The 27845-nt window shown below is 44.1% G+C and overlaps 2 protein-coding genes and 1 long non-coding RNA gene across 22 annotated transcripts in view; 2 read left to right on the top strand and 1 right to left on the bottom strand.

Annotated features, from left to right (window-relative positions):
* The window catches only part of Ssh2 (slingshot protein phosphatase 2), a 272549-nt gene extending 251348 nt beyond the window's left edge, over positions 1-21201 (top strand). For 5 of the 8 annotated variants that reach the window (XM_074046515.1, XM_074046516.1, XM_074046514.1 and 2 more), the window contains 3 exons: positions 1096-1296; positions 10868-11702; positions 14166-21201. In XM_074046515.1, coding sequence (XP_073902616.1) covers positions 1096-1296; positions 10868-11702; positions 14166-16208 — 3079 coding nt within the window. In that variant the 3' untranslated portion in view covers positions 16209-21201. Of the gene's footprint in view, positions 1-1095; positions 1297-6247; positions 7328-10867; positions 11703-14165 lie in introns of those variants that run through there. The other 3 variants (XR_012438703.1, XM_074046519.1, XM_074046520.1) reach the window with 3 other exon arrangements.
* LOC141413801 (uncharacterized) lies at positions 1290-24706 on the bottom strand. 4 transcript variants are annotated; one of them, XR_012438709.1, is made up of 4 exons: positions 24486-24706; positions 8199-8301; positions 7650-7772; positions 1290-5435 (listed from the first exon to the last, which is right to left on the bottom strand). It is a non-coding gene; the product is annotated as an uncharacterized lncRNA (long non-coding RNA). The 4 variants fall into 4 exon arrangements; XR_012438708.1 differs by lacking the exon at positions 1290-5435 and adding an exon at positions 18078-18181 and having other exon boundaries at positions 5455-7772; XR_012438707.1 differs by lacking the exon at positions 1290-5435 and having other exon boundaries at positions 5455-7772.
* The window catches only part of Coro6 (coronin 6), an 8340-nt gene continuing 5015 nt past the window's right edge, over positions 24521-27845 (top strand). The window contains exons 1-2 of one of the 10 annotated variants that reach the window (XM_074046527.1): positions 24521-24829; positions 26194-26437. In XM_074046527.1, the coding sequence (XP_073902628.1) occupies positions 26240-26437 (198 nt within the window). In that variant the 5' untranslated portion in view covers positions 24521-24829; positions 26194-26239. The remainder of the gene's footprint in view (positions 24830-26193; positions 26438-27845) is intronic. The other 9 variants (XR_012438705.1, XR_012438704.1, XM_074046529.1 and 6 more) reach the window with 9 other exon arrangements.

Here is a 27845-nt window from a genome sequence, read left to right as displayed (position 1 = left end):
CTGGATTCAATTCCCAACATTTAAAAATAAAGCAAAATGAAACAGGTAGCTCTCATTCATTTCACACTAAGAAAGCCATGTGGTGCATCACAGGCTTCCCATCTAATTCTCTGGGTTGTATGATCACTTTCTAGAAGGACATAGGTTGTAGTGTTGTAAAAAGTAACATCCAGAGCTGTGTCTGAATAAAGAAGAAGTTTGGTTTCATTTGGTTTGTGTTGGTTCTTTCCTTGAGGACAGAACCCTTACTGGAACTTTAACTAGAAACAAATCTAACATCTAAATAAATTAGATGAATCACTGCCACACCTATAACTCAGGAGAGTGCTAGTCATGAAGCATACCCTGCAGCTGTGAAGAAATTACCCTCCACCATACAAAAAATGAACGTCAGTCACAACTGCAAAATCCTCCCTCTATACTTTGTCAGTGCACTTACACCTCATTGAATTTTAATTGTCTGCTTCTCCCACTCAGTCCTACCCTATAGGGTAGAAGTTGTATGTTGCTTATGTTTGCATCTCAGCACCTTGTACATTATCTTACATATGGTAAGTGCCTGGGAAATCTTTACTGATTGATTAAAGAGATTTAATATTAAAATTGAATATTAATTAATTAAGAGTACTGGTCTGGAGGTATGGCTCAAGTGATAGAGCACCTGCTTTGCAAGTGTGAAGCCCTGAGTTCAAAACTCAGTCCCACCAAAAAAAAAAAAGTACACTTAAAGCTGCTTACCTTACCCTCACCTTTCTTTTTGCAGTCCTGGGGCTTGAACTCAGGGCCTACCCCTTGAGCCACTCCACCAGCCCTACTTTGTGATGGGTGTTTTCAAGATAGGGTCTTCACAGACCCTATTTGCCCAGGCTGGTTTCGAGCTGCAATCCTCCTGATTTCTGCCCCCTGAGTTGCTAAGATTGTAGATGTGAGCCACCGGCTTATGGCTTACCCTCACTTTTGATCATCGATGTACATGAGTATACCGAAGTGGAGGTATTATATAGCAAGAAAATGGAAGAGCAGAACAGGAGACTTGGAAAAGTCTAGAACCTACTATTACTTTCCTCTCTTTTTCATTTTAATATCCGAAACAAGGAAACATGGATCTAAATGCCTTGTGCACTGCAAGATGGGGGTGAGCCGCTCAGCCTCCACTGTGATTGCCTATGCAATGAAGGAGTATGGCTGGAATCTGGACCGAGCCTATGACTATGTGAAGGAAAGACGAACAGTGACCAAACCCAACCCCAGCTTCATGAGACAACTGGAAGAGTACCAGGGGATCTTGCTGGCAAGGTGAGTCCTCCAGTGGCTTTCTCAGATTCTCACTACATAAGGTAATGGGAAGTGTCCTTCTCTAAAGCCAATTTTGAGCCTAATTTGAATGAGATATTTTTTAACTTAGATTCCATTCTATGTCAATCAAATTTGCAGAAAATCTGGGCTGGAGGCATGACTCAAGCAATAGAGCACCTGCCTAAGCAAGTGCAAAGCCATAAATTAAAAAAAAAAAAAATTAAGCTGGGCACCAGTGGCTCACACTCATAATCCTAGCTACTTGGGAGGCTGAGATTTGGAGGATCGTGGTTCAAGGCCAGGGCAAATAGTTCGTGAGACCCTATCTCGAAAATCACCACAGCAAAGCTGACTGGAGTGTGGCTCAAGCAGTAGAGCACCTGCTTTGTGAGCACAAATCCCTTAGTTGAAACCCCAGTTCCATGAAAAAAATTTAAAAATAAGCATGAAAGATTAGACATTTATTCCATGTAATTTCTCACGTTGATGTTAGTTTAGTATAAACTAAAGGATAGAAATACTCTTCCCTTATTTCAGTTCTCAACTAGGTACAGTACAGATTTTAATAAACACTTTCCAACATCTTATAAGACTAGAAACAGCTGCCTTACCAATTATTCCCAAGGTGATGCTAGGCTTAGCTAAAATTCTTGGAAAAGAAGTACCTGTTGTTACTTCTGGGGTTTTTCTCTTCAGTGCTTGGATTCACTAAAGTAACTTTGGTCACGTGGCAAATGTATATAACCTATTTGAGGTGTGAAGGTACTTCCTAGAAACAGCTCCTTCTTGTTTGTTTTTAAATCCTTTAATCAAATTGTATATGTATGCTTTGCAAAAGTACAGAAAATAACAAAGGGAAAAATAATTTATGAGCTTAATACCCACAGACATCAGTCAATACTATTTTACCTATTCCTCTAGGGTTTATGTTACTACATATTTTGATGTATATTTTTTCCACAAAAAACATTTTTATGGCACTGGGGTTTGAACTCAGGGCCTCATGCTTGCTAGGCAGGCATGCTTATTCCTTGAGCCACTCTGCCAACCCACAAAAGCCATTTTTGCAGCCTGCTTCTCTACCCAGTACTAGATCTAGAATATCTTCTCATATCAATAAGAGACAGCTGTTTTCGGTAATAGTTTCGTAGCTGGTTGTTAAAATGAGTAGCTAATTTCACAATCTCATTACCCCCCTGGAGGCAAAAACCACCTTTAGCTGCTCTTGGGAACAAGCATCAGATGTGAAATGACTGGAGGATCAGTTTCTTGAGCAGCCACATGCTGAAATTCTTTGGATCATTAGATTTCATTTTGTTCTTCCACATGGGCATGTCCTAGGTGGTGGTGTTACGGTGAAGGCACAGTTGTCTAGAAGTATTTTGGGTTAGTGCCAGGGTTTGACTCCAGCAAGTCTTATAACTTGGTTTTGACTCTCAAATTTGGGCTGTTTCCCCAGACAAAATATTAAATAGCCTTCCAGCCTATCCAGGCAGAGGGGCCATCCTCTCCCCACCAAAAGTATTGTGACAGTGTGGCCATAGCATTGCATTATGGTTTCCACTAAAAAAAAAAAAAAAAAAACCATTTATTCAGCATTCGGAATGATTGCATCTGAGCTGTTCTCTTTAGGAGGATGAGAGAATACTCATGCCTCCTCTGTTTAAAAGAATTCCTCAGTCTTTGGTGCCAGATTTTGATGACATTTTTAGATTAAACCAGAATGTAGGACACAGCCGTTCTTTTGGGCACAAGAAAGAGGCATCTAAGGGTTTGACAAGACATAAATATTATATGTTCCCAGACACATATGACAGTTGTTCGGCAATGTCCTCACGTGACCCACTGAGAGGAAGGATGCCATGTGTCCTGCCAATTTCAGTATTTATCCTGGAATCTCAGGCTACTGCAAACTGTTGGATTGGGTTTTTTGTTTTGTTTTGTTTTGTTTTGTTTTAAGTATATGTGGTTTTTCTTAGATGTTAAAGAAATTTCAGAAAAATCTTAGATGAGGTTATGAAGGACAGCATAAACCAGAAAATCACTCTTCCCTTTGCCTTTTCCTTTTTCTGTTCTATCCTGACTTCCTGGGCTTGACTCATAGAGGAAGGGCAAGCCCTGGGAGAGAAAACCACAGAATTTGAGTCAGTAGATATGGTTTCCATTCCTGGTTCACCCCCTTGCTGCAACCTTGAGAAGTTACTTCACTTTCCTCATCCTCACCTGACCCCATCTATAAAATAAAAATCAAGGTCTGGGGGGCATGGCTCAAGTGGCACAACACTTGTCTTGCTCACATGAGGCCCTGTGTTTAATCCCCAGTACAATGAATGAATGAACAAATGAATAATAAATAAGTATTAAAAGATCTACTGCACAGGGTTATGGTGAATAAATATGTGCACAAATGTCACTATATATTATTAAGGATTATTTCTCATCTCCTTTCACTTTGGTTACACAGAAAACAGACATATGTATATGCCATTTATTTCCTTCTCCTTGACATCAACCACTGCCTTCCATCACCACAAACAGACTAACTCAACAGAAACTGGAGTAGAAAGTGTTCCTAGAATTTCCTGTATTGTGGTGTTTCTGTATCTTTAAGTACCAGAGTCCAGTATAGAGCTATCACTTAGCCTGCTTTCAGCTGCAAGTAATAGAGTACTTCCATCACTCAGGATCTCAACAAGAAGTAGCACAGTCAGATTAGGATTTTTTTTTTAGTGAGGGGGTGGGGAGGAGATTTGTCTTTTCTTTTTTGGTGTTGGGATCAAACCAGGGCCTCATGCATGCTAGACAAGCTCTACCCACTGAGCTACATCCCAGCCCCAGATTAGGATTTGGAGAGAGTTTTATAGAGGGACAATTACAAAGCAGAATCAAGGACTGGTATAGCTCCTAGGCCCAGAGAGAGAGAGAGCATTTACTATAACCTGAAGGAGACTCCCATAGAGAAAGGCACCTTCAGAGACTAGCAATAACATTCAGTCATAGGGACACACAGGTGGTTGAGGTGACCCTTCCAGGAGTAAGCTAAAGGAATAAACACTCTGCCCTCAGTCTCTTCCCTCCAGTCTTCTTCATGAACTCTCCATTAGCCAAAAACCTCTGAAAGCCGTAGGACAAGGGGCCTGTTGATATAATCCATTGATCAGTGCAGAGAGCAAGGTGGAGAAGCTGAAGAGCAGACCTGCCAGGACTAATAGAAGATATCTGCCTGAAGACACCAATATGGGTAGTTTTAAAAGTTAAATCATTTTTCATATCCTCTAACAAAAAGCATAGTGCAGTGGCCCAGTGGTGATGTAAGTAGGGACTTTGGTGTGGTCCATCTTTCTGACCTACATTCCTTAGTTAACAGTTTGGTGCGTGAGGTTGTCTCCTCATGATTGCTAGATGGCTGTCACATTCATAAGCACATGTGTAAACTGCACAACAAAAGACTGAAGAGAAAGGGTGACCTTTCCCAGATCCTCACCATAGACTTCCCCTCCAGACCTGTGGGCCAGGACTGGGTCATATGCCTAAAGCCAATTCTATTTCCTAAGACCAAGGAAATAGAATTTCCAGGGTCAACTAAAACATATTCGCATTTGTCCTCTGGAGCTAGGGAAGAATCACATTCCCCAAACCCATGGGACATTGAACAACCAAACCAGTCAGGCCTCTGACAGTAACAAAGACAGCTGTTGGGTGTATAGCCATTAGGATCTGTAGTCTGTATGTTGTTCAGAAACCTTAACACTTGTAGAATAACTGCCAAGTGAATTTGGCCCAGCAGACTCTTGACCAGCTCCAAAGTCCTACACCAGGATCTGCTGCTTAGACAAGCAAAGAAAAGAATCCCACCTCCTGTGACTCTGAAGTTTCGCCAAGCCTTGCAGTTTATGTAACAAGGAGAGCAAAGTCCTTAGAAAAATCCCACTCTGTTTGCAAAGAAATTCCATTTCCTGGTCAAGTGTTTGAATCCTGTATTTCATATCTTCTCCCAGGACCCATGTGGTGGTTTCCTCAAGGAGGTACAGCCCTGATCATAGCCTTCTTTAGCTTCATAGTAATCCACGGTAGCACTGGGTATTTAACTGGAGGTAGCAGCTCTCTGTTTGAGGGCATTAGCTTCGTTCTTTGACCTCCTAAGGAAGAGAAGTTTACCACAGTGACACCAGATTGCTATAGTGATTTATAAACTGATTATAGTCTTAATTAGAATGTGAGTATCTGAAGTCTAAAGGACTTTTTGCATCTCTTAAAATAAAATTAATAACTTTGAGAAGGCTGAACTATTCTCCTTTAGACCTAAAGAGGAGGGTATCATAAAGAGGATACTATTCATACCTGATTTTTTTTTTTTCTGGTTGGTGTTTGGTTTTTGCAGTGCTGGGATTGAATCCCAGGACTTTTTAGACAAGTGCTCTACCACTTGAACTATGCCTTTAGCTGTCTTGTTTTTTTTTTTTTTTTTTCGTTGTTTTGTTTTTGAACAGGATCTCTCCACTGTCTTTTCCCTGACTGGCCTCAAGCTCAAGATCTTCCTGCCTCCACCTCCCAAGTAAAAGTTGGAGGATGGGAGCAAGACAGGAGGAGGTAGATAGGGTGTGTGTGTGTGTGTTTTGAAATTCTTCATTGAAACTCTCCATTAAACTGTCAGCTACCCTGTTTATTATTCCACACTCTGGTCATGCAGGTATCTGGCAGATTTATGTTCTACCAGACAAGTGCAGATTTCATGCAGACCATTTCAAGCTGGACCTTGTGTCTGTGGCACTAGGTTCCAGTACATGGGAGCAAGGAAGAAAAGCTAAGTGGTAGCCAGAGAGAATTTGTGCCAAATGTCCTCAGTTTTAATTCTTTCAAGATCCCTGTCCCAAGGGCCAGAGGAGGCAGAAGTGTCTTGTACCCTGGCTTTTTTGGTAGAGACACTGAGGTCTTGTTATCTGGTACACAGGGGTCAACCAACAGCAGGAAGCCTGAGACTGAAAGGACTCGGATTCTTGGTCAGGTAACAGCCAAGCCCAATTAAGGGATTGGGACTTTCTTAATAGTTTTTCAGTCAAATAATCTAGAACATCTAGGACCATGCACAACACACAGAAAATGTTCAATGAGTGCTTTTCTCTTCCTTTCTATAGACTTCCTAATATCTAAAAAGTAGCCAAAAACAGTCTGGTTTTCCTGTAACTGGTCCTCCATTTTTAGCAGTATTTTCCTCTATGTCTCTCACTCACAGTTGATGCTTTACCAAGCATAATGGTTCATGCCTATAATCCCAGCTGCTTGGGAGGCAGAAACAGGAGGATCCATGTTTGAGGCCAGTCTGAACAAATTTATCAACACCCTATCTGAGCTGGTGGAGTACCTGCCAGGAAAGTGTGAGGCCAGGAGTTCAAACCCTAATACCACAAAAATAAATAAATAAACAAACAAAAAAAAAAACTGTCTTAAAAACAGACTATAAACAAAAGGACTTGGGGTATAACTCAAGTGGTAAAGCACCTTGAGGTACTCACGGTGGCAAACTTAAGGCCCTGAGTTCAGTCTTCAGTACTGGAAAAATAAAATAAGTTGGAAGCAAGAAAACGGGGGGATGTCTTACGCATCTTGTCATTTAAGTTTCCTTTTTGTCCATTTACTAAGTAAAAACCTAATTTCTTACTCAGAGTAGCCCAGTCATCTCATATGTGTCTGTGTTTTTACATGAATCCAAATTCAGGTCAGAGGCCACTCAAGCAGGAGAAAACAGAATTGGTTGCATCATCTAGGCCACAGACCAACTCTGAAGTTCTTTTTTGGCAGCTTGTTTATTTGTTGTCTGCCTGAAATAGGAAGGGGGAGTCAGCTGGATTTAAAAGTTAGCAGTTTAAAATAGGAGATATGATCTAATGCCTTACATCTATCCCTACCTAGTGATAGGGTATTAGAATACCCTAGCTCCAAACAAAGCTTCATTGGAAAACAGTCTAATGTTACCAAATAAAACTGATGATGCATACAAACCCTGTGATCCACGTTTTCCACTCCTATATATAACAGCTTTGGGAAACTTAAGTGTACCAGGCACAAGAATGTCTGTAGCAGTATTGTTTGTAATGGCCAAAGCTGTTAGTCAACAAGATGGATAGCTGAATTGTGACTATTCATTATTACACTCTATGAAATATATTACATAGTGATGAATCTTAAAAATATAGTATTAGGCAAAAAAGTCTGCTGTAAAAGAATATAGATAATATGATTTAATTTACATAAAGTTCAGAACATGGAAAACTAAACAATGTATTAAGAACAAAATATGTAGCAACACTTTAAAGGAAAGGGATGATAAGCACAAAATTCAGAAAGGACATTACCCCTGAGAGGGAAAGTGGAGGGAAGGGATCAGGAAGGGCACATACAGTAGCCGTACTTCAGCAGCAGTGGTAATGACTGTCTGGACTGTATCAGAGAGCTGCCTACCACCCTCCTTGCAGGACCTATTACAAAAATGAAAAAGGCAGCAGCATCAGAACAATCTTTGGGTTGGAATTTTTCTTTCTCCTTTATAAGTAGGTTTTAGTTTGATTCAAGAGCCCCACCTTGTATTTTCTGATGATTATCTTACCCCAGGAAAAGAAGGAAATCCCTGCTGGCAGCATGGCAGTGAGGTCAGCTACTTCCTGTGAATCATGTACTGTTTATGCTCATTAGCATAACTTTCATCTCTCATTCTTTCTTGACTGATTAGTAATTTGCAGCATTTTTTCTTTTAAACTATACTTTAGAGGATTGTTGGGATCAGGAAAACTTCTCATTTTCCTATCAGCTGATAAGGTCGCTGCTCTTTTATATTATTAGAAGGGTGAGAGCAGCTATTCCCTAAAGTGTCTTCCCAATCACATGTATCACAAGCATTGTCCTACCGTGGTCAGTGAGAGTAGTTGGTGCAGGTTTGAATAACTTCATGATAGATGACAGATAGCAATTTCAGAACACAGTCACATCTAGGTCAGGCAACAAGGATATCTGAATATAAGAAAAGACACTTTAAAACGAAGCACACTAAGCCGGACACCAGTGGCTCACACCTGTAAGCCTAGCTACGTGGGAGGCTGAAATCAGGAGGATGGCAGTTCAAGGCCAGCCTGGGCAAATAGTTCAGAGACCCCATCTCCAAAACAACCAGAGCAAAATGGACTGGAGGTGTGGCTCAAGCAGTAGAGCACCTGCTTTGTAAGCAGAAAGCCCTGAATTCAAATCCCAAAGAAAAGAAAAAAAAAAAAAAAGGAAGCTCACTAGCTTTGGTTGGTTATAATGTACAGTGTAGGCTCTGCTTATCCATACAGTTAGCTTTCCTGTTGCCATAGCCACTCACTTGTTTGAGATGTGTGATATGTTGTCTCCTCCTAGGGGTAGCTGGAGATCATGCAACATGGAAAGGGTGAAAACTCCATCTTATACCCAGCTAAGCTGATTACAGCTTGTCTTCATAAACAGTCTGACCTGCTCCCTATCCAATAAAGCACCTCTCTGCTGTGCAGACCTAGTCAGAGAGTCTCACTCAAGCAGCAGACAGACCAAGATGCTGAGAGCAGGTGAAGAGTTGAGAAGAAATAGGGGTCACATCATTAGTGCAGGCGCATGACAGCAGAGCGTTGGTGTGGCCATGAGCCCACAGCAGGTTGTTTTGGGCCCAGTTTCCCCATTCCACCCAGCAGTTAGGTAATTCTTCATCAGGTTGTAAGTCATGGAGACTGCACTTCCAAGTAACCACACTTGGTAACCTGCTCCTTGATAGGCGATCCTGAGCAGCCACACAGCCAACTTTGTCTTTTGGTGTGGGGCTTTGGGAATTGTGCTTCCTGTGAATGTGTGATTTAAAATTAATGTCATCCTTACCTCAGACCTTCTCTCCATGATAGATATGCAGTAGTCATGGGAGGTAGGGGGGAGAGCCTTCTTTGGCCCACTTGTTTTTCCAAGTGCCACCTTAGCTTGATGATTTTTATCCTAAGATCCTTCTAAAAATGGCCTGTCCTTTCTGCCTGTCCTCCTCATTGTGTACTGAGTACTCTCTCCAGATTTACTAGCCTCACCTTTGTTTTCTAATCAAGAATGACTAGAAAACATATACTTCTGCATCAGCCATTAATCCTACATAAACTTTTCATCTCAATTGGTAGGCACTTGGTAATGAGTTCCAGTAGAGTATCTCCTTTTGTATGACTTATATGTTGTTTTAGTTTCAGATTTTTTTCTGGTTATGACTAAATATGCTCCTTTTTGTTGTTGTTATTGGGTTTTGTTGGGTTTCGCTTTTTGGTGATACTGGGATTTGAACTCAGGGCTTTGTGCTTGCAAAACAAGGGCTCTACCATTTGAGCCACACCTCCAGTCCATTTTACTCTGGCTATTTGGAAATGGGGGTCTCACGAACTGTTTGCCCAGGATGGCCTCAAACCAAGCTCCTCCCAGTCTAGCCTCCCAAGTAGCTAGGATTACAGGCATGAGCTACAGGCACCTGACTTGCTTCTTTTTAAAAAAAATTTTAAAAAATCATAGCTGGGCTCAGTGGCTCACTTCTGTAATCCTAGGTAGTCAGAAGGCAGTGATCAGGAGGATCACAATTCGAGGCCAACCTGGGCAAAAAAGTTCAGGAAATCCCATCTCAACCAATAAAAAGCTAGGTGTGCTGGCACACGCCTGTCATCTCAGTTACCTAGTTAGTATAAATAGGAGGATGGTGGTCCAAGCTGGATTGGGCATAAATATGAGATCCTTTCCCAAAAATAGTGAAAATGCTGGGGGCATGGTTCAATTGGTAGAGCACCTGTCTAGCAAGCTCAAAGCCCTGAGTTCAATTCCAAGTCCACCAAAAAAAAATTACACAGACATTCAATATAGAAAGTAGTAGTCTCCCTTGGAAAGATTTCTACCTTCTTTGAAAGAATCAGATGTTCTTTTGATTTATAACATAGAACTTGACCATTCCAAGTATGTTCAGCATACTTTTTCACTCTGTGGTGTACCATTCTGCTCTAACGCCCAACACGTTTTAACATACTCATAGTGTACGGTTGTATGGACTATAATTTAAAGAAATCCTTTTTTGGTGTCTATTATTTTAGTAACACAAATGGTGTTATAGTAAATATTCTTGTATGTATATATTTGTGTTCTTATAGTATTTCTCCAAGAAAAATTCCTACAAGAAGAATTGATTGTTAAAGGGTTAAATTTGGAGAACTATTACCAGATTTGACTCTTAACGATTCACCCTACCAACACTTAATGTGAGAGCTTATTTGGCCAAGCTCTTATTATCAACAGTGGCTGTTATCAACCATTTTAGCTCTGTCAGTCTGCTAGGTAAAAAATGATATCTCCTGTTGATTTATTGTTGCTGTTGTTTGGCTTTTTGGTTTTTGCTATTAAACTGAGTATCTTTTGAAATATTTATTGCCTTATTCCATTGAGCAATAGCAAAGCATTTTGCAGGTTGAGTTAAGTTTATCTGGGAGTGGTTTCCTGGGAGGGTGTTGATTGTTTTTACAAACCAAAGTAAGACATTTCCTGTGTATGTCCTCCACAGCAAACAGCGGCATAACAAACTCTGGCGATCTCATTCAGATAGTGACCTCTCAGACCACCATGAACCTATCTGCAAACCTGGGCTAGAACTGAACAAGAAGGAGATCACCACCTCCGCAGACCAGATTGCTGAGGTGAAGACCATGGAGAATCACCCACCCATACCTCCTGTCTTTGTGGAACATGTGGTCCCACAAGATGCAAATCAGAAAGGCCTGTGTACCAAAGAAAGAATGATCTGTTTGGAGTTCACTTCTAGGGAATTTCACACTGGACAGATTGAAGATGAATTAAACTTAAACGACATCAACGGATGCTCATCAGGGTGTTGTCTCAATGAATCAAAATTCCCTCTTGACAACTGCCATGCATCCAAAGCCTTAATCCAACCTGGGCAGACCACAGAAATGGTCAACAAATTCCCAGACTTAACAGTGGAAGATTTGGAGACAGACGCACTGAAAGCAGACATGAACGTCCACTTACTGCCTATGGAAGAATTGACATCGCGACTGAAAGACCTCCCCATGTCCCCTGATCCTGAGTCACCAAGCCCCCAACCCAGTTGTCAGGCTGAAATCCCAGACTTCAGTACAGATCGCATTGACTTTTTTAGTGCCCTAGAGAAGTTTGTAGAGCTCTCTCAAGAGACACGGTCTCGATCTTTTTCCCACTCAAGGATGGAGGAGCTGAGTGGAGGCAGAGGTGAGAGCTGTCGATTATCTGTAGTAGAAATAGCCCCTTCTGAAGGGACTGCTGATGACCAGAGAAGCAGCTCTTTGAGCAATACTCCCCATGCATCTGAAGAGTCTTCAATGGATGAGGAACAGCCAAAGGTAAGAACTAAAACTATTTGAGATTGTTATATTGACTTTTTTTCTTTTTGCAGTGCTGGAGTTCAAACTAGGGCCTCACATATGCTAGGCCAGTGCTGTACCTCTGAGCTTCACCCCACCCCTGACTTTATCTTTGATGTTAGTAAAGATTGAGGAAAATAGTAAGGGAAAGACAGTTCGGCTGAGATCTTCGTTGAAAACTAGGGTTTAAATATTTTTTAAATCAGTTGCCTTTTGAGAATTTCATCTTTTCAGGCCTCTTTATGTCATTTGAAGCACTTCTGAGAGGGGATGGCAGAAGAAAGGAATAGCCAAAACATGACCTAAATGACAAGGAGAGGTATCCTCTGTGGACCTCAGCAATTCAGATAAAATCTCACCAAATCTCAGGCCAGGTACTCAGTTGCTGCCTGAGTTGAGACCCATGCCTCTGAGAAGATGAATTTGTTTTAGGAAACTATTTTTTTCTTTTTGGTGGCACTGGCGTTTGAACTCAGGACCTCACCCTTGCTAGGCAGGCACTCTTACTGTTTGAGCCACTCCACCAGACTGGGAAACTCTTTTTGTCTTTGAAAATTCACAGGCTAGGCATGTGTAAATAATTGCTGAAATAGCAACTGATTCCCACGTGAGCTCTTGCTATTAGTAATGTCCCCGAATCTTTCATCTCCAGCCCTGTGGCACTCAAGAACCAAGGGTTGGGTTATGGAAATTAAGAAAATATAAGAACAGACAGAAGCCTGAGACTCTTAGGTGACATATGATTTCTTATAAGCCATCTCAGACCAGGCGAAAAAATATATGTATCATTAAAAAAAATTGAGAGCGGGAGGGTTGAAACAGTGTCTCATATGTAACCCAGGCTGGCCTCAGACTCCTGATCCTCCTGCCTCATCTTCCTAAGTACAGGGATTAAAGGCCACCATGGTTTGGCTTATATATCACCAATTCTAAGACTTGTACTTATTTTCATTTTGACCATTCTGAAATAGGATGCATCTTATAAACAGTGGTTTCTTATATCAATGCCATGCAAGCAGTAGTTGCAGAATAAATGGCGGCAGATTTACTCTAACATACAAAACTTCACTCAGTGATTTTAATGGAGCTGATTAGATGCTTGACATCTCCTGATTTCTGCTTAAATTTATCCCACCTTGTCCATGATTCATTTGTTCTCTCTCTCCTTAACTACCCCAGGGCAACTCTTGCTTCTGCTTTTCTCTCCTCCCCAAAGACTAAGCCTCTGTTTTGTTTCTGCTGGGAGGTCAGAATGCTTGAATTCTCCTTTTGGACCAATCATTGCAATAGGACTGACAGAAATAGCCTTCTTCCAGTGTCCTTGGTCATATGAGTACTCTCTCCATGGCTCATGCATATACCAGGACTACTATGGCTTCTCTCCAGTCTTTGCAAGTTCACCTGTGCCTGATGTCCTGGCAGATTTTTTCCAAAGGCAAACTAACCTTGTTGGTTTGTATTAACTCTGATTCTCTTTTGAAGGAGAAGACCAGAACAATTCTTAGAGAAATACTGTACTTGGAAGTTTTACATGAAATTGTTAACAAACTAGATTGATGGTTTTACTGATCCTACTTTAAGAGGTACCCAGGGGCCATTTCCAGATTTTGAAATTCATAATTTTTATAGCAGGATGTGATTTTGCATTGGCCAGTTTGGTTTGGGCCTTATTGTGAACCCATCTGGGAGTTTTGAACTGAAAGAAGAGTAAAATGTTTCAGAGTGATTGTTTCTAAGTTTGCTGAGGCACATGGCTGAATATGCCAAGCAAATCTTTTCCAGAAGGAGCTATATGAAACTTAGGGATTGTGTGGTCACGGAGTGCTTTCTTCCTGCCCTTATGTGCTGGGATGCTGCTGCTAAGAAGAACAGTGGACGGAGGTAGATAAAAGCTAGCACAGGAGAGAACAGTGGATCCCCAAAGCAGATATCAGATGACACCCACATCCATATTTCAGTGTCTCACATTGGGCATATCTAAGCTGGCCACTGGGCCTTTGAATGGAACTCTTCACCCTGAATAAGTTAGTAAGTTGATTGGCCAGAGGAGGAGGATTTCATTTACCTTAGTAGGGCCTGAGTCCTAGAGGCTTTTAGACCTAGGAAAATATGGAATATATGAGTCCCCAAAGCTATTTGCTATTCATTTTAGAGCAAGGTACTGGATTAGAATCCTGCTTAAGGGAACAGATCAGAAAGTTTATTAGACGGTGATATAACTTATAATGGGAGTATTCTACCTCTGGCATTGATGAATCCCTTTTTTTTTTTTTTTTTCTAGCCATCTGACAAAACAGTGGGCAGTATGGTGCTGGACATTTCATGACTTGTGTTCTTATAGCCAGATAGAGTCTCCCAGATAGGAAAGTGAATAAGTAGAACACTAGCATTTTCAATTAGGCTGTAATTTGGCATAATCGTTTCACTGTTTTCTGTTCTTAGGCAATCTCAGAACTGGTCAGCCCAGACATCTTCATGCAGTCTCACTCAGAAAATGCAATTTCAGTCAAAGAAATCATCACTGAAATTGAGTCTATCAGTCAAGGGGTTGGGCAGATTCAGCTGAAAGGGGACGTCCTATCCAACCCATGTCATACACCAAAGAAGAGCACCATCTATGAGCTACCCTTTGAGAGGACCCAGGTTCCCGAGAACAAACCTGAACACTTGGAGCAGGATGACAGTTTCTACACAGCTCAGTCTGAACTAGCCAAAGACTCAGGGAAGTGCAACCCAGAAGGCTGCCTAACCACACACTTATCCACAGCAGACTTGGAAGAAGAGGACCCAGCTGAGGAAGAGCATGAGCTCTGGGGCCCAGGGATGCACCCTGATGCTAAGTGGTGCCCTGGGTCTGTGAGGCGAGCCACACTGGAGTTTGAAGAGCGCTTAAGGCAGGAGCAAGAACACCATGGTACTGCCCCTGCATGTACCTCATTGTCCACTCGCAAGAATTCTAAGAATGATTCTTCTGTAGGAGACTTAGCACCAAAAGGGAAAAGTGATGATGTCACCTCAGAACACTCATTTGCCCCTAAGGAACCAGAGATGAGCAAGGACAAATTGAAATGCAGTGGGTCTGCAGCTGGCTCACTATCCCATTGTGAGCAGAATGCCATTGTTTCAGCGCCTGAACTGCCAGAGTATCACCCCTGGCTAGCTCCCCAGACATGCCTGGGGTCAGATGCTAGAACAAAGCAGGAAGGCGTTCTGAAGGAGCAAAGGACTGTGATTTCATACCAGGGACTTAAGTCACAGGCCAGCTCTCTTCCCCTTTCCAAAAGGATAGAAATCATTGAGTATACCCACACAGTTACGTCACTTGACCACGCTGGGCCAGGGCCCAGTGAAGAGGGTGAGGAACAAGGACTGAGGAAGATGAAGGTGGAGAAATCTGTCACTATGTTCTGTTCACTGGATGAAAATCTGAACAGGACTCTGGACCTCAACCAGGTTTCTCTGCACCCCCAAGTGCTACCTTTGCCTCATTCTTCTTCTGAGTACAACAGGCCCACTGACCTGACCTCCCTGCTAAGCAGCCCTGAAAACAGGGACAACAGCCCATCCATAGCCCTGGAGACAACACCTTTTGTCACTTGCACAACCCATGTACCACCTACCAACTTAGATTACCTGCATCCCCAAACCGTGGTTCACCTGGAAGGCTGCACAGAGCAAAGCAGCATCACAGACAGTAAGCCCACTGCAGGGCAATTTAACTGGGAAGAAAACCAGGAAGGCCTCCTCTCTACTAGCAATGAAGTGCCACATAGGGGCTCCCAGTTAAGTAGTGAAGAACTATGTTTAATTAGCAAATTCAGTGACAACATTAGGGAAGTACAAAAAAAACTGGACCCATCACCTGTGGCCTGCCAACTCCCACATAGCTCTATTGGCCCTGGTGTGAAAGAGCGTGCTAAAGAAATCGAGTCCCGAGTGGTTTTCCAGTCAGGGCTTACAAAACCATCCCAAATGAGGCGCTCAGCTTCTCTCGCTAAGTTAGGTTACCTGGACCTTTGTAAAGACTGTTTACCAGAGAGAGAGCCTGTCTTCTCTGAATCCCCTCATCTCAAACTGCTTCAGCCCTTCTTCAAAACAGACTCAGGCATGCATGCCATGGAGGCTCAGGAGTCCCAGGAAAACCCAGGTGCCCCCCAGAACCCAGAGCCCACCAAGTATTTTATAGAGCAGCTCAGAACAACAGAGTGTATTGCACAGAGCAAGCCAGTGGAGAGGCCCCTTGTGCAGTATGCCAAAGAATTTGGTTATAGTCAACAGTGTTTGCTCCCCAGGGCAGACTTGGAATTGACTAGTTCTGAAGGAGGCCTTCCTTTGCAACAGACCCAGGGACTGCAATGCACAGGCCCAGCTCCAGGACTGGCCGTGGCACCCCGTCAACAACACGGCAGAACTCACCCCCTTCGGAGACTGAAAAGGGCAAATGATAAAAAACGGACAACCAACCCCTTCTATAACACCATGTGATTCTGAGCCTATACATGTGATTTTCTAAGAGAAATCTTTGTAAAAGGGGCAGGTGTAATATGTAAGGAACATGCACTTTATTGGTTAATTTTATAATATTTTGGTCATTTTACTGTTCCTGGCACATGCAGGGTGTGTGTGTGTGTGTGTGTGTGTGTGTGTGTGTTTATGAGGAGAGAGATTGTTTAGATGGCAAGACCATTTTACCATTTTTTACTTTTTAAAAAATTCAAACCTCAAAAACAAACATTTTCAAAGAACACCTTTATCAAAGGCAAATTGCTGTTTTTCAGTCAACTGCCACCTGCTCCTCATCTTGTCCTCTGAGAAAAGGCATGCTTGCTTGCTTGCTTGAGGTGAAGGAAGCAGATGGGGACAGAGGCACTGAAGCAGAGAACTGGAAATGTTCCCCCAAGCTTGAGGCGTTGGATGGGCTGAAGGGCTGCTTGAAAGTCAGTGCCCTCGGCCTACATCTCCAGCCCTAGCCCTTTGGACTTCTTGAAGTGTTCATTCTGCTTTGCTTTTTTTTTTGGACAGGTCTTGCTATGTAACTCAGCTGACCTGGCCTCAAACTCTCAAACTCTCCATCTGAGTGCTGGGATTACAAGCACGCTCCAACCACACCCAGCTCTGCTTTGCTTTAAAAAGGAGTCTTCTAGAATCCATTTCTTCTGGTATTCCAGAATGTATCATTATAGAAAGGCATGATAATGGCTGCCTTTGTGTATTTAACAAGCATATGCTTTTTCCCCAAGAGAATTTTTAAAATTAAATTAAAAGGGAACCCCACGTGAAATCTGAGAGGTCTTCTGAAGAGGAAAGCACAAGAGGATGTAAAGTTGAGAGTGGAGAGGCTGATGCCTAGTATTAGAATTGGTGGGATCCATACAGGTCATCCTGGCCCTCCCTGCCAGAAAATGTCCTCTGCAACATCCTCCCAACTAAAACATAATGGAGACTAACTTGAAAAACAGCAATCAAAAGTCATTGTGTTCTTGTAAAATGAATATATATGTAGGGTTTTAACCCTTTCATTACTTGAATAATTCTGTGGGCCTTCTGAGTTTAATGGCCATATATTTTTCCAATTTATTTTCCTCCTCCTCACTGTTTGCCCCAACCTGCCTATGTTTTTTAATTTCATAGATTATATTTGAATTGTTACATTACATATGTATAACCTCCATTGAATGCAAAGTTTTCTATATTATCATTGTTAACACTTGACGTAAGTTGTTTTTTTTTTTTTCCTCTTCCTGGAAGGTTTGTCATTACTCTAAAGTTTATACAGTATTTATGTACATAATGTCACTTTCTTAATATTTTATTGTTGATGTTGTGGGGTCTTTTTCATTCTTTTCAAGGAGTAGAGTTGCAACTGGAAAACACAAGGAACACCAGAAATAAAACTGATAGCTGTCGATAGGAATCTGCATAGTATATTGATGGTGGTTTTAATTGTTTAAATGGAGACTTGTAATCACTAGCTCCTACCAAATTATGTATTAGTAACTTCCTTCTCAGAGAAACTCCTGGAGGTTCCCTAATATTAGATCACAATGTGACTGAAGGCTGATTTCTGCTTGAGACTAAAATCACAGGACATTGTTTGCCAATAGCTGAAGCACAGCCAGGGAGTATGTACGTGTTGCCCAGAGTGGAGGCAGAGAGGCCACAGGGGAGGCCTTGGCCAAGGGCAAGCACTCATAATGAGTCCATTTAGGATGCTTTGCTTTGCTACTTTGTGGAGATCTTAACACAAAGGCACCTGCCATAAACAAGTCTCTTTGATCTTCTTACAGAAAACATTTAGCCTGGAATGAACCACCCACCAGAGCTCATCAAAACTGAAGAGGTTTGCAAATTTACCTCCTGTTTGCTTTGGTTGATGTCCACACTACTGATGTGTACATCTTCACTCATCCTGAGGCTGAGCACAGACTAGAGACTTAGGTTTTTGGTTCATCACAGCACTGAGAGGAAAAGACAGATACACAGACTGTCAAAGTGATAATAGAGGCCAGTTTGGAGGAGGCAGATAGTAGGGTACAGAATAGGTGAACTGAGACCATTTGTAGGTGCTCCAGAGCAGCTATGGATCCATTCGCCAAATGGAAGCCCTGGTTTGGTCTGACATCACTCCCGGGAAGCAGGTTGTTCAAAAATCACCTGCTAAAGGTATATGGTATAGTAGTCATGTGTACCTGTGCTGCCCTTTCAGTAGTTTCTTTAAAACTCTCTGCTTTGTGATACCTGGATATTTATGTGTTGTTAAGCATTTTATTAGGTGGTATGTACAATGTGAGAAAACTTGCAGGACGGGGTGATGAATTCTAGGGCTCATCCATCTAAACCACCTAGTTTGCTGAGGTAGTTCTACCACCAGTATGTTGGGGAAAGGACAAGAAATTGAGGTAGGGTAGGGGTAAGGAGGAGAGGCTTGCATGGAGGTTAAGAGAGTAGCATCCACATTCCACACATTAAAAAGTACAAGCAGCATCAGCAACAGCACACGGTTCCCTCTTCTCTCCTGCCGCTGTGTAATGCTCACGCTTACTGCATTAAATACCACAAAGACTAGGAGGAAATTCTCAATGCTAGGGAGAAAAAACCTTTTTTTAAAAAAAGAATGTAAGAAACACTCTTTCTCTGCCTTTTTTTAATTACATTTTTTACCATTTAACTTACCTGTCTAAATAAACATCTACACAGGGTCTGTGATCCAACTATGCCAAGGGGTCTTCGCAGCCCTCCACATCCCCACATTTGGGTGTTCATGACTTATGTATCTGGCTGTATAATGTCCATGGAAGGTGGGTAATGAAACTATTGAAGACTTTTCAAACTTTCCTCTCTTCAGACTTTTTGGTAATTTCAGGTGGCCAGTTTCTCTTTTCTATTCATGGAAAACCCAGACTTGAAACAGCAAGTTTGGTAGATAACAGAGTTGAGCAGAAAAAATCTTGACCTTTTGTGAAGTGCTTAACTTCTTATCCAATAGTTGTTTGTCTTTTTTTATGTGTGTGAAGACTGCCATAGTCTGTCAGTAATAACTCTGAAGGGTGTGTGTGTGTGTGTGTGTGTGTGTATTGGCATTTCAGTGCTTGGAATAAAAGCCCCAGGAGCACTCAGGATTGGAGCTGTAATTGGATAGTTACCTGATCAGTAGAAGAGAAATCCTAGCTCTTTCTTCACTTTTGAAAACACTTAGCAGTAGTGAGTACTTTAGTAAACGGATAGTACTATAGTGGGGTAATATTCATCTCTCCTCATTTTGTTTACCTCTTAGAGTCTGTTTAGAACGTTTGGAATCATTCCTAGCTTCTCGGCCTCCTCAGGCTTTTTAGTGTTTTCCTAGTTCTGTACCTTTGTCCCAACTGGCATTTCCTCTTTCTCATTGTAGAAACTACCAATAGCTCCAAGGACAGCCTGTTGATGACAACTCAGGCTCTATGATCCCTTCCTGCTCATGGGCCCCAACTGTTGGGTAGACCTGAAGCTTCCCATAAGAAGAATCTTAGACATATCAGCTCACAAAAGTCTTCACCTGCTTCATTTAAGGATTTCAGTTCTGTGATCTAAGGCATGTTTGGTAAAGATGTTTTAGGGAGGGTTTTTTCTTTTTTTCCTAAGAAAGCGTTATGCAAAAAGGGTCACTTTTAAAAAGGGCATTTTAAAATAAAGCCATTTTGGGGCTTTTTCAGATAACTATTTATGGATACTTTGTTTACATTGTGAGTATTAAAAAAATGCATCATCGTATTGGCCACTCAGTCCTCCAGGCACCCAGGCCTTGGCTGTCCTGCGAGTCCCCACTCAGAGCAATGCCATAATGTCAGCCCTTGTGGGTAAGTGGGTAAAGCCTGGAGCTGCCTTCCATCTGTGTCCTGCACTCCTGTCCAGTAGTCATCATTTCTTCAGTGATTGTGTTTTATAGTGATGATCGTAATGGTAAATGGCTAGTATGGTTTTAATTTTGTTTTGCTTTTTTGATTGTAGACAAGTTGAAATTTTAGTTGTTTCAGCACCAATCCAACTTAAAAGTATTGTGGACTTTGTTTTCCCTTACAAACTAAAAGATCAAGGCATGTATTAGACATAAGAATATTTGTTGTCTCAACACATCCAACACCCATATTAGGAAAAGGCCTGCATCAAAGCGGGAAGCTGCACAATCCTCTCTCCCAGTGACTGGGGTCCTTTGACGCCATGGAGAGCTATTGCAAGGTGCTTCTGTACTTTTCCCTCCTGGAAGTGGAGGATGAATGGGCCTGGCTTCTGCTATGAAAAGAGAACCAGCCTCATCTTCTCAGTGCCCCAGAGATCTAAGACAGAATTTCTAAACTGGAACCATCCCTTAACAGCTTGAAGACCCCCCCACACACTCAGGAGGTATCCAACTGGTGCTGCCATCCGTGTCCTCAGTAGCAATGCTGGTGGCAGCGTCCTGTGTACACAAGCAGAACTGATACCCAAGGCTTAACTCAAGCCGATGACCCAAACTGAAAGCTGGGGGACTGGTCCTGAAATGCCTCCTAACCAATAAGCCCACTTGGAATTATTTGGTTTATATATTTGTTGGATTTTGGTTTCCTTGGCATAGCTAGAGGTGCCTTTCCTTTTTTCTTTTTTTCTTTTTTTTAACTTTATTTTGTAGGACTTGTTCTAAATATGGAAAACAAGTCTAGGAGACTCTCCCACTGACTGTTACCTTTGCCCCAGGCTACCCCAAACTTTAATGCTCACATTTTATTAAATAAAGCAGGTGCTCCCTGGAATCTCTGGGACCTTTTTGAGGCATTTGAAGCAGAATATAAAGAGTGGTCTCATCTCCTTCCTTAATCTTCCTGGTGGTTGGGATGTTCCACTTGTATCATAGAGGTTTTTTTTATTACTGATGTGCTCAGCTGTTTTTAAATGTGAACTTGTGCGCAAATGTGCAGATTCAATGTTCTTGTTACAGATTGAATAAATTTTTATTTTGAAGATGAAATGTGTGCTTCTTCAAGTGCAACACAGGAGTAGATGCTGGAGAAGGTGAAAGGGTTGGAAGAGAACCCTGATAAGAAACAGAATGGGTGTTGCTTATTGACGAGCAGAGGCAAGCACACCCTTAAGAGCTCTGTGGAAGCTGGGTGTTGGTGGCTCACACCTAATATTCCTAGCTTCTTGGGAGGCTGAGATGGGAGGGATTGAGGTTCCTGGCCAGCCCCAGAAAATGGTTCATGAGACCCCCATCTTCAAAAGAAACAAGAACAAAATGGACTGGAGGTGTGGATCAAGCAATAGAGTGCCTGCTTTGCAAGTGGGAGGCCCTGAGTTCAAATCTCAGTCCCACAAAAAAAAAAAACCTCTACAGAAAAAAAAATACAAAATAAAAAACTGGATAGGAGATAGGATCCACTAAAATTATTGCAGACAGTGTGGCTCCAATCAAGTGACCAAGCTGGGAACTTGCCTGATCAAAGAGGCATTTGCCAAAGCTGCCACCTGAATGTTAGGAGAATGAATAAGCAAAAGGACCAAAATTATTCTACCATCTGTGGTGCAGAGTGACTGGTGTGGGACAGCTGCAAAGACCTGCTCCAGCAGAGAATAGAGTGACCACTCTGGACATTAGTGAGAGCTACAATCTTTGGGCACAAGGCACCTCAGCACACTGAAAGAAAGGGGACATGAATTTCCAAAGAAGTAAAAGCTTTAGGGCTGGGGGCATGGCTTACATGGTAGAGTACCTGCCTAACAAGCATGAGACCCTGAATTCAAACCCCAGTATCACAACAACAACAAAATGTAGATTTCTGGGTTGGGGGTGTTTTGCAAGAGGCCCTGGGTTTGATCCCCAGGCATCACAAAAAAATAATAAATAAAAAGCTTTAACCCTCTCCCACTATTAGAAGAGAAACACATAGTTCAAATCCCAGTACTGCCAAAGAAAGAAGAAAAAACCTATGACATCAGTGGTGCAGGAGGGAGATGGAGCCAAGGGTAGTTGGGGTCCCCACTTCTACCTTTCCACAGATCCATCATGAGATGTTTAATGGTGCCATCCATCATGTATAAGAAAGCACTACTATCGAGGGAGAGCTCGTTTTCTACTTTCCCAATTGCCAACCAAATTTGCTGAAGCTTCCAGAAAAAACACTGCTTTGTCAGTCTACTTCATTCTAAATCGTTCACGTCACGCGGGAGGGGTACAACACTAGTCCCAAGAGGGAGTGCATGATGGTGATAGTGAGGTCACAAAATATTCTAGGAGTGTTTGGGGGTCCCTGACCAATCTAGTAAGCTCAGTCTTGGCTTTCTAGCTAAAGCAAATGGACCAAATCATGGCTAAGTTGCCAGGCCACCTCGTCCAGAAAACGGTCTCATGAAGTTAAAGCTGAGCCTGTCCCCAATGGATTACAATTCAGCGCCCAGCTAACAGTTCTAACTCGAGGCACCAAGCCCAAATGTCTCTTCCCCTGATTGGCGAGGCCTTGGCCCCGCCCTCTACCAGACCTTGCAGTCAGAAGAGGGCTTGAAGACTAGACTGAAGCAGTCAGGCCTCAGCAAATACTTGCGGATCCCAGCAAATACTTTACCCAGAGAGCACCACCCATTCCCAGATGACAGAACTGAAGGCTGGATGGACTGAGGGATTCCTACTTCCTAGTCCCTCATCCCTCCCTCTAGAAAGTTCTCTTTAAAGTGGAGGGAAGAGGAGGGGTGCCATTTCAGAGTAGGTGACAGAGCATTAAATCTCTGCCAACGAGTAATGCAGTTAGAACTTGATACAGTTCTCTTCATTTTACATCCAGAAAACTGTAAAAATAGCGTGACTGAGCCAGAACTGGAACCTGTTTTTTAATTCGTCAGGCAATCCTTTGTGCCATGCAGCATAAGTCTGAGTGTCAGCATTTGTGAGAAAAAATGGCACTGCCCTTCAAGGAAAAGTAAAAGTACATGGTGTTGAAAGCAAGGACCCAGATGCCAGACCCTGGGACAAGAATCTCAGCTCCATTAACCACCAGTAAGGGATGGGTAATCTACTTAACCCCTTTGTGCCTCAGTTTCCTTGCCTGTAAAATAGAACAGTACTCATCTCTGAAAGCTGTTACCAGAATGTTATTAATATGTATAAAGCCTCTAGAGCAGTGACTCATAGTAAGTGGCAGTACTGGGAAAGCTATTATTATAAAGGGGTAACTGAGTCACTCAGGTCTTCTCTTCCTCACCATGTACCTAGAACCTTCAGGTAAGATTCCTCATCCATCCTCATGCCATGAATTATTTCTGAAGCACCATCTAACAATTTGTAATTCTATTCCCCTGGACTCTTCCTGAGAAACAAAGAAGTCTTGTGAGGACCCTCGTGGTTTCCACCATCTTTCTTCCCCCTTACTTCCAATACTGGCTTCTGTCCTCCAGAAGTCCGTGTCCTGTTGATTCCAGGCATACCCCCAGAAAACAGGAAATAATATCTGGCCCCTATGATGAGAGGGAAGAGACTGGTTTGCAGGCTTTGGGTAAACAGCAACTACAAGTACCGGTTCTTCACTGGCATTATTTTGGTCAGGTTACTTCTTATCTCCTTGATCTTGAATAATATTCAGATCTGTGAGTGTCAGGGGCTGTTATTCCCTGGACCACAGTCAGACATCATACCAAACAAGGCCGGGAGGACAGTAGGTAGGAGTCAGGCTAAACATCAACCTCTAAACTGGCTACTCTGACCCTTAAAATGTAGCTAAAGACCTGTGCCAGCCTCTTCCCCTTGAACTTGGTGCTGAGGAGTGGAGGTCAAAGTGGATTCACTTTTCTCCCCTCCCTGGTCTCTAAGCTGTTTCCGGCTCTGCTCCATGCAATCTTATAACAGGACGAAACGCTTAGCAGAGCGCCAGCGTTTTAGGTTCTCAAATGATCGCTATTGCTATTAATAATAACTACCATTCACGGCCTCTTGGAGAGCACCCTCGCAGTTGCCCTCGGCCACCTTACGCCCTCATCCAATGAGAGTTCCCCCAGAGCTTCTTTTGGGGTCTCTTCTCAGCCGGGACTGGCCATGCAGTCCCGTAATCCGGGCCAGCCGGGACCGGCTAAATTGGGACGCGATTGCGGCAGGAATGCGGCGCGAAGGCACCTGATCTGGCGCGGCTGCCAGCTCTAGGGGCGCGCGCCCCCTTTCCGGCTCCCTGTCTCGATGCCTCCCTTGGAGTCTGAGAACCAGCCTACCCGGGGGGCGCGGAGGGCGGACGGGGTACACACACACACACACACACACACACACTCACTTACTTCTGACTTCTTATACAGGCCCGCAGACATTGTGAGCAGACTGGGGCGCAGGACTTTCCCGCCGCTGGAGGGGGCGGGCCCGCTTTCATCCTGGCTCCGCCCACTCGGAAGCCCCGCCCCCTACGGCTGATGGCAGCGGCAGCTGGGACTGCAGCGCAGCCCGGCCCTGGAGAGCCGCAGGCAGCGGCCCGAGCAGGCAGCCCAACACCCAGGCCCCAGACGCCGCGGACACCCGGAGAGGCTGCTCTGGTGCCCTGACGCCCTCCTCTTCCCCCAGCGCAGCCCCGCCCGCTCCGCAGAGGAGTCGCCGCGTGAGCACCCGCACACACCCGGCTGCGGACCAGGTACCCCCCACGCCTCCAACAGCTGCTAGCGGAGCGGGCGGGGTCTCTGGAGGGGCAGAGGTCTGGAGGGGGTCTCCGGAGGGGCGCAGAACTCTGCCCCTCCCCCCTCCGCCGAATTCGGTTGGGGCAGGGCGGACTTGGTGTCTATATTTGGCCGGACAGCGGCCCGCGCGCACACACCTCGTCTCACAAGAACGCAGTGCCGGACAGGAGGCCGGAGGAGGGTGCGGGTAGTCAGGGCCTCAGGCCTGGGGCCGCAGAAGCGGCTTGAAGGGCACAGAGGTGCCCGGGGATGAGCAGGGGCTGGAGACAGTGCGACTTTGAGAGAACTTGGGGTGTCCCCTGGGAAAGAGAGTAGCATAGCTCAGGCCCTGGCTAGGGAAAAAGCACCTCACCTCACCCTCCCCACCCTTAGAAGTCTGGTCCTGGCGCTGAGGTGGAGGACCCAACTCCAGGAGAGTTTACTAGGGAGAAGATTCAAGAGAGGAGAGGGCACCCACTGAGAATCTAAACCAAAGTAGGGTATGCAAAAGCCAGAAGACTATGGTTAGGGCCTCTTGGAGTAGCCAATGCAGGATGGAATGGAAGAAGGAATCTACCTTGCTCTGAGCCTTCCCCCAACCCCATCCCCAACAGCTGTGGAGGAAACTGATGAAAACAGTACCTGCAAAGACTCAGGTTAGCTGACAGGAGGAACCTCTCCCTTGGCAAATTTTTAGAAAAAGGAAAAACTCCATCTGCCTGAATTATGCCAGAGACGTGAATTCAGGATCACGGGAGCTACAGTCCTAGCTCCATACTGGCCTTGAGCTATGATCCAATGGCCAAGGCACCTGATTCTAGACTGGGTGCATCTAGGAGATAGTAGCATTTTGTCAAGAGATGCTCATCCCAACGCCAGCAGTTAGAAGGGAGCCTGGCATTGAGACTCCTCTCCAAAACATTTTATCTTCCAAGTAACTTTCAGCCCCTATCAGGCTCCACTATCCTCCCAGCCTGGGTCTCTAAAGTGAGGTCAGACCCCACATTAAACAGTATTTGTGCTGGACACCATAGCTCACACCTGTAATCCTAGCTATTTGGGAGGCAGAGATCAGGAGGATCAAGGTTAGAGATCAGACTGGGCAAATAGCATGAGAAACCTCATTTTGAAAATACCCAACACAAGAAAAGGCTGGCAGAGTGGCTCAGGTGATAGAGCATCTACCTAGCAAGCATGAAGTCTTGATTTCAAACCAATATGACCAAAAAAAAAAATTGACAGGTGGCAAAGAACTGTCCATCCTTTGATCACCTTGAAGAAATGTCCCTGTTTCCCTGCTGACTCTGGCCAGATAACCCTTCTCACCTCCTTCCTCCCACAGCTCACAGAACTAAGGACCAAAGGCACTTCCTCTATCTACCCCAGAGATGAGCCGGCGTGTGGTTCGGCAGAGCAAGTTCCGCCATGTGTTTGGGCAGGCAGCAAAGGCTGACCAGGCCTACGAGGACATCCGGGTATCCAAGGTCACATGGGACAGCTCCTTCTGTGCCGTCAACCCCAAATTCCTGGCCATTATTGTGGAGGCTGGAGGCGGGGGTGCCTTCATCGTCCTGCCTCTGGCCAAGGTAAAGGATGAGGGAAAGGAAGCAAATGGGAGGACACTGACTGGGGCCTCTGGGACCTCCTGACAGCAACCTGAATTCTCACCTAGATCCATTCATCAGTTAGGAGGGCAGTTCTGTGGATTTTGCTGCTCCCTGTTCCCCAAGCCCTTAAGGACTGGTGGGGATACTCTCCCCCCACCCTGAGCAGCAGTGTCACTGTGGCCATCCACCTCTCCATGCAGCACCCTGTTCCAAGCAGGAACCAGGATGGGAGTCCTGTGGTAGAGATAATCAGGATGCAGCTGAGCCAAAGCCAAGTCAGATTCTGTCCCTTTCTCTCCTAATGCCAACCCCCTCATATTTGGGGACTGAAGATCCTCCTCCTCAGCCCATGTGACCATTTGTTTAAATCATATCCCAGAGCAGCACACTGAGGACAGGATCAGGCTCTATCCAAAGGGTTTCTGGCACCTCCCTATTCTGGTCTGGCAGTGGAGTGAAATGAGAGTAGAAGGTAAGGGCATAGCACATAAGGCCAGAGCCCTCCCTTCCCTAGAGAAGGGGACCAGGCAGTGACTGCCACTTTTGTGAAGTACCCTCAAGACCTTTCACCATCTCCACCCCCACACCCCAAAGCATGACCTTGACCAGGATTCTGGCTCCTATACTTTGTTAGGGGAGACTCCACAAGTGGCAGGGTCAGGAAGAGACCCGACAATAGCCCGTGACTCACCCCAGACAATGCAGACACCATCCAGAGACACCATCCCCAGGGCTCAAATTTCAGCTAGAGCCACCTCTTCCCCCAGTATGGCTGCCATTTCATGCCACATAGCCACTTCTGTCCCCTACTGCCTGGTCTAGGTCAATGCCAGCCCCAGCAGAGGCCTCAGAGCCCCTACAAGCAGCTCATGAAGACCAAAAATAGTTGAGCCCCTGTTAAGGAAAATAGGACCCAGGATTGCCTGTTGCTTGTGGTTCCAAGGTGAAGCCAGTGACAAAAGAGAGACCTGCCAAGGGTGGCTAGGAGCACTGCACTATGAATTACCTCACCTTGACCTCTTCCACCAGGGGCTTCCAACAGACATTCCAATTGGGGGAACAGGCTCAAGACACTCTTGTCAATATGCACACCCATGATCCCAGCACTTGGGAGTCTGAGTCAGGAAGATCACAAGTTTGAGGCCAGCTACATAGACAGCCCTTGTACAAAACAAACAAACACAGCAAACAACAACAAAAAGAACAGCTTTCTCCAAGTAGATGTCTTTTGAAGATCACAAGACTGAGAGTTCATCTGGATTCTACTAATATCTTGCTGTGGGTCCTTGAATTAGTCAGCTTACCTCTATCAAATTCCCTAATATAAATGATCTCAACCCTCTGCCTTCAGCAAAGTTCAGGGAATGAAGAGGGAGGTCTGCAAAAA

The sequence above is a fragment of the Castor canadensis genome, chromosome 11 (genome assembly GCF_047511655.1).
Source record: "Castor canadensis chromosome 11, mCasCan1.hap1v2, whole genome shotgun sequence".
In the NCBI taxonomy this organism is placed as follows: Eukaryota; Metazoa; Chordata; class Mammalia; order Rodentia; family Castoridae; genus Castor; species Castor canadensis.
The sequence above is the reverse complement of the archived record's forward strand: the minus strand, read 5'-3'. Positions and strand labels throughout refer to the sequence as shown.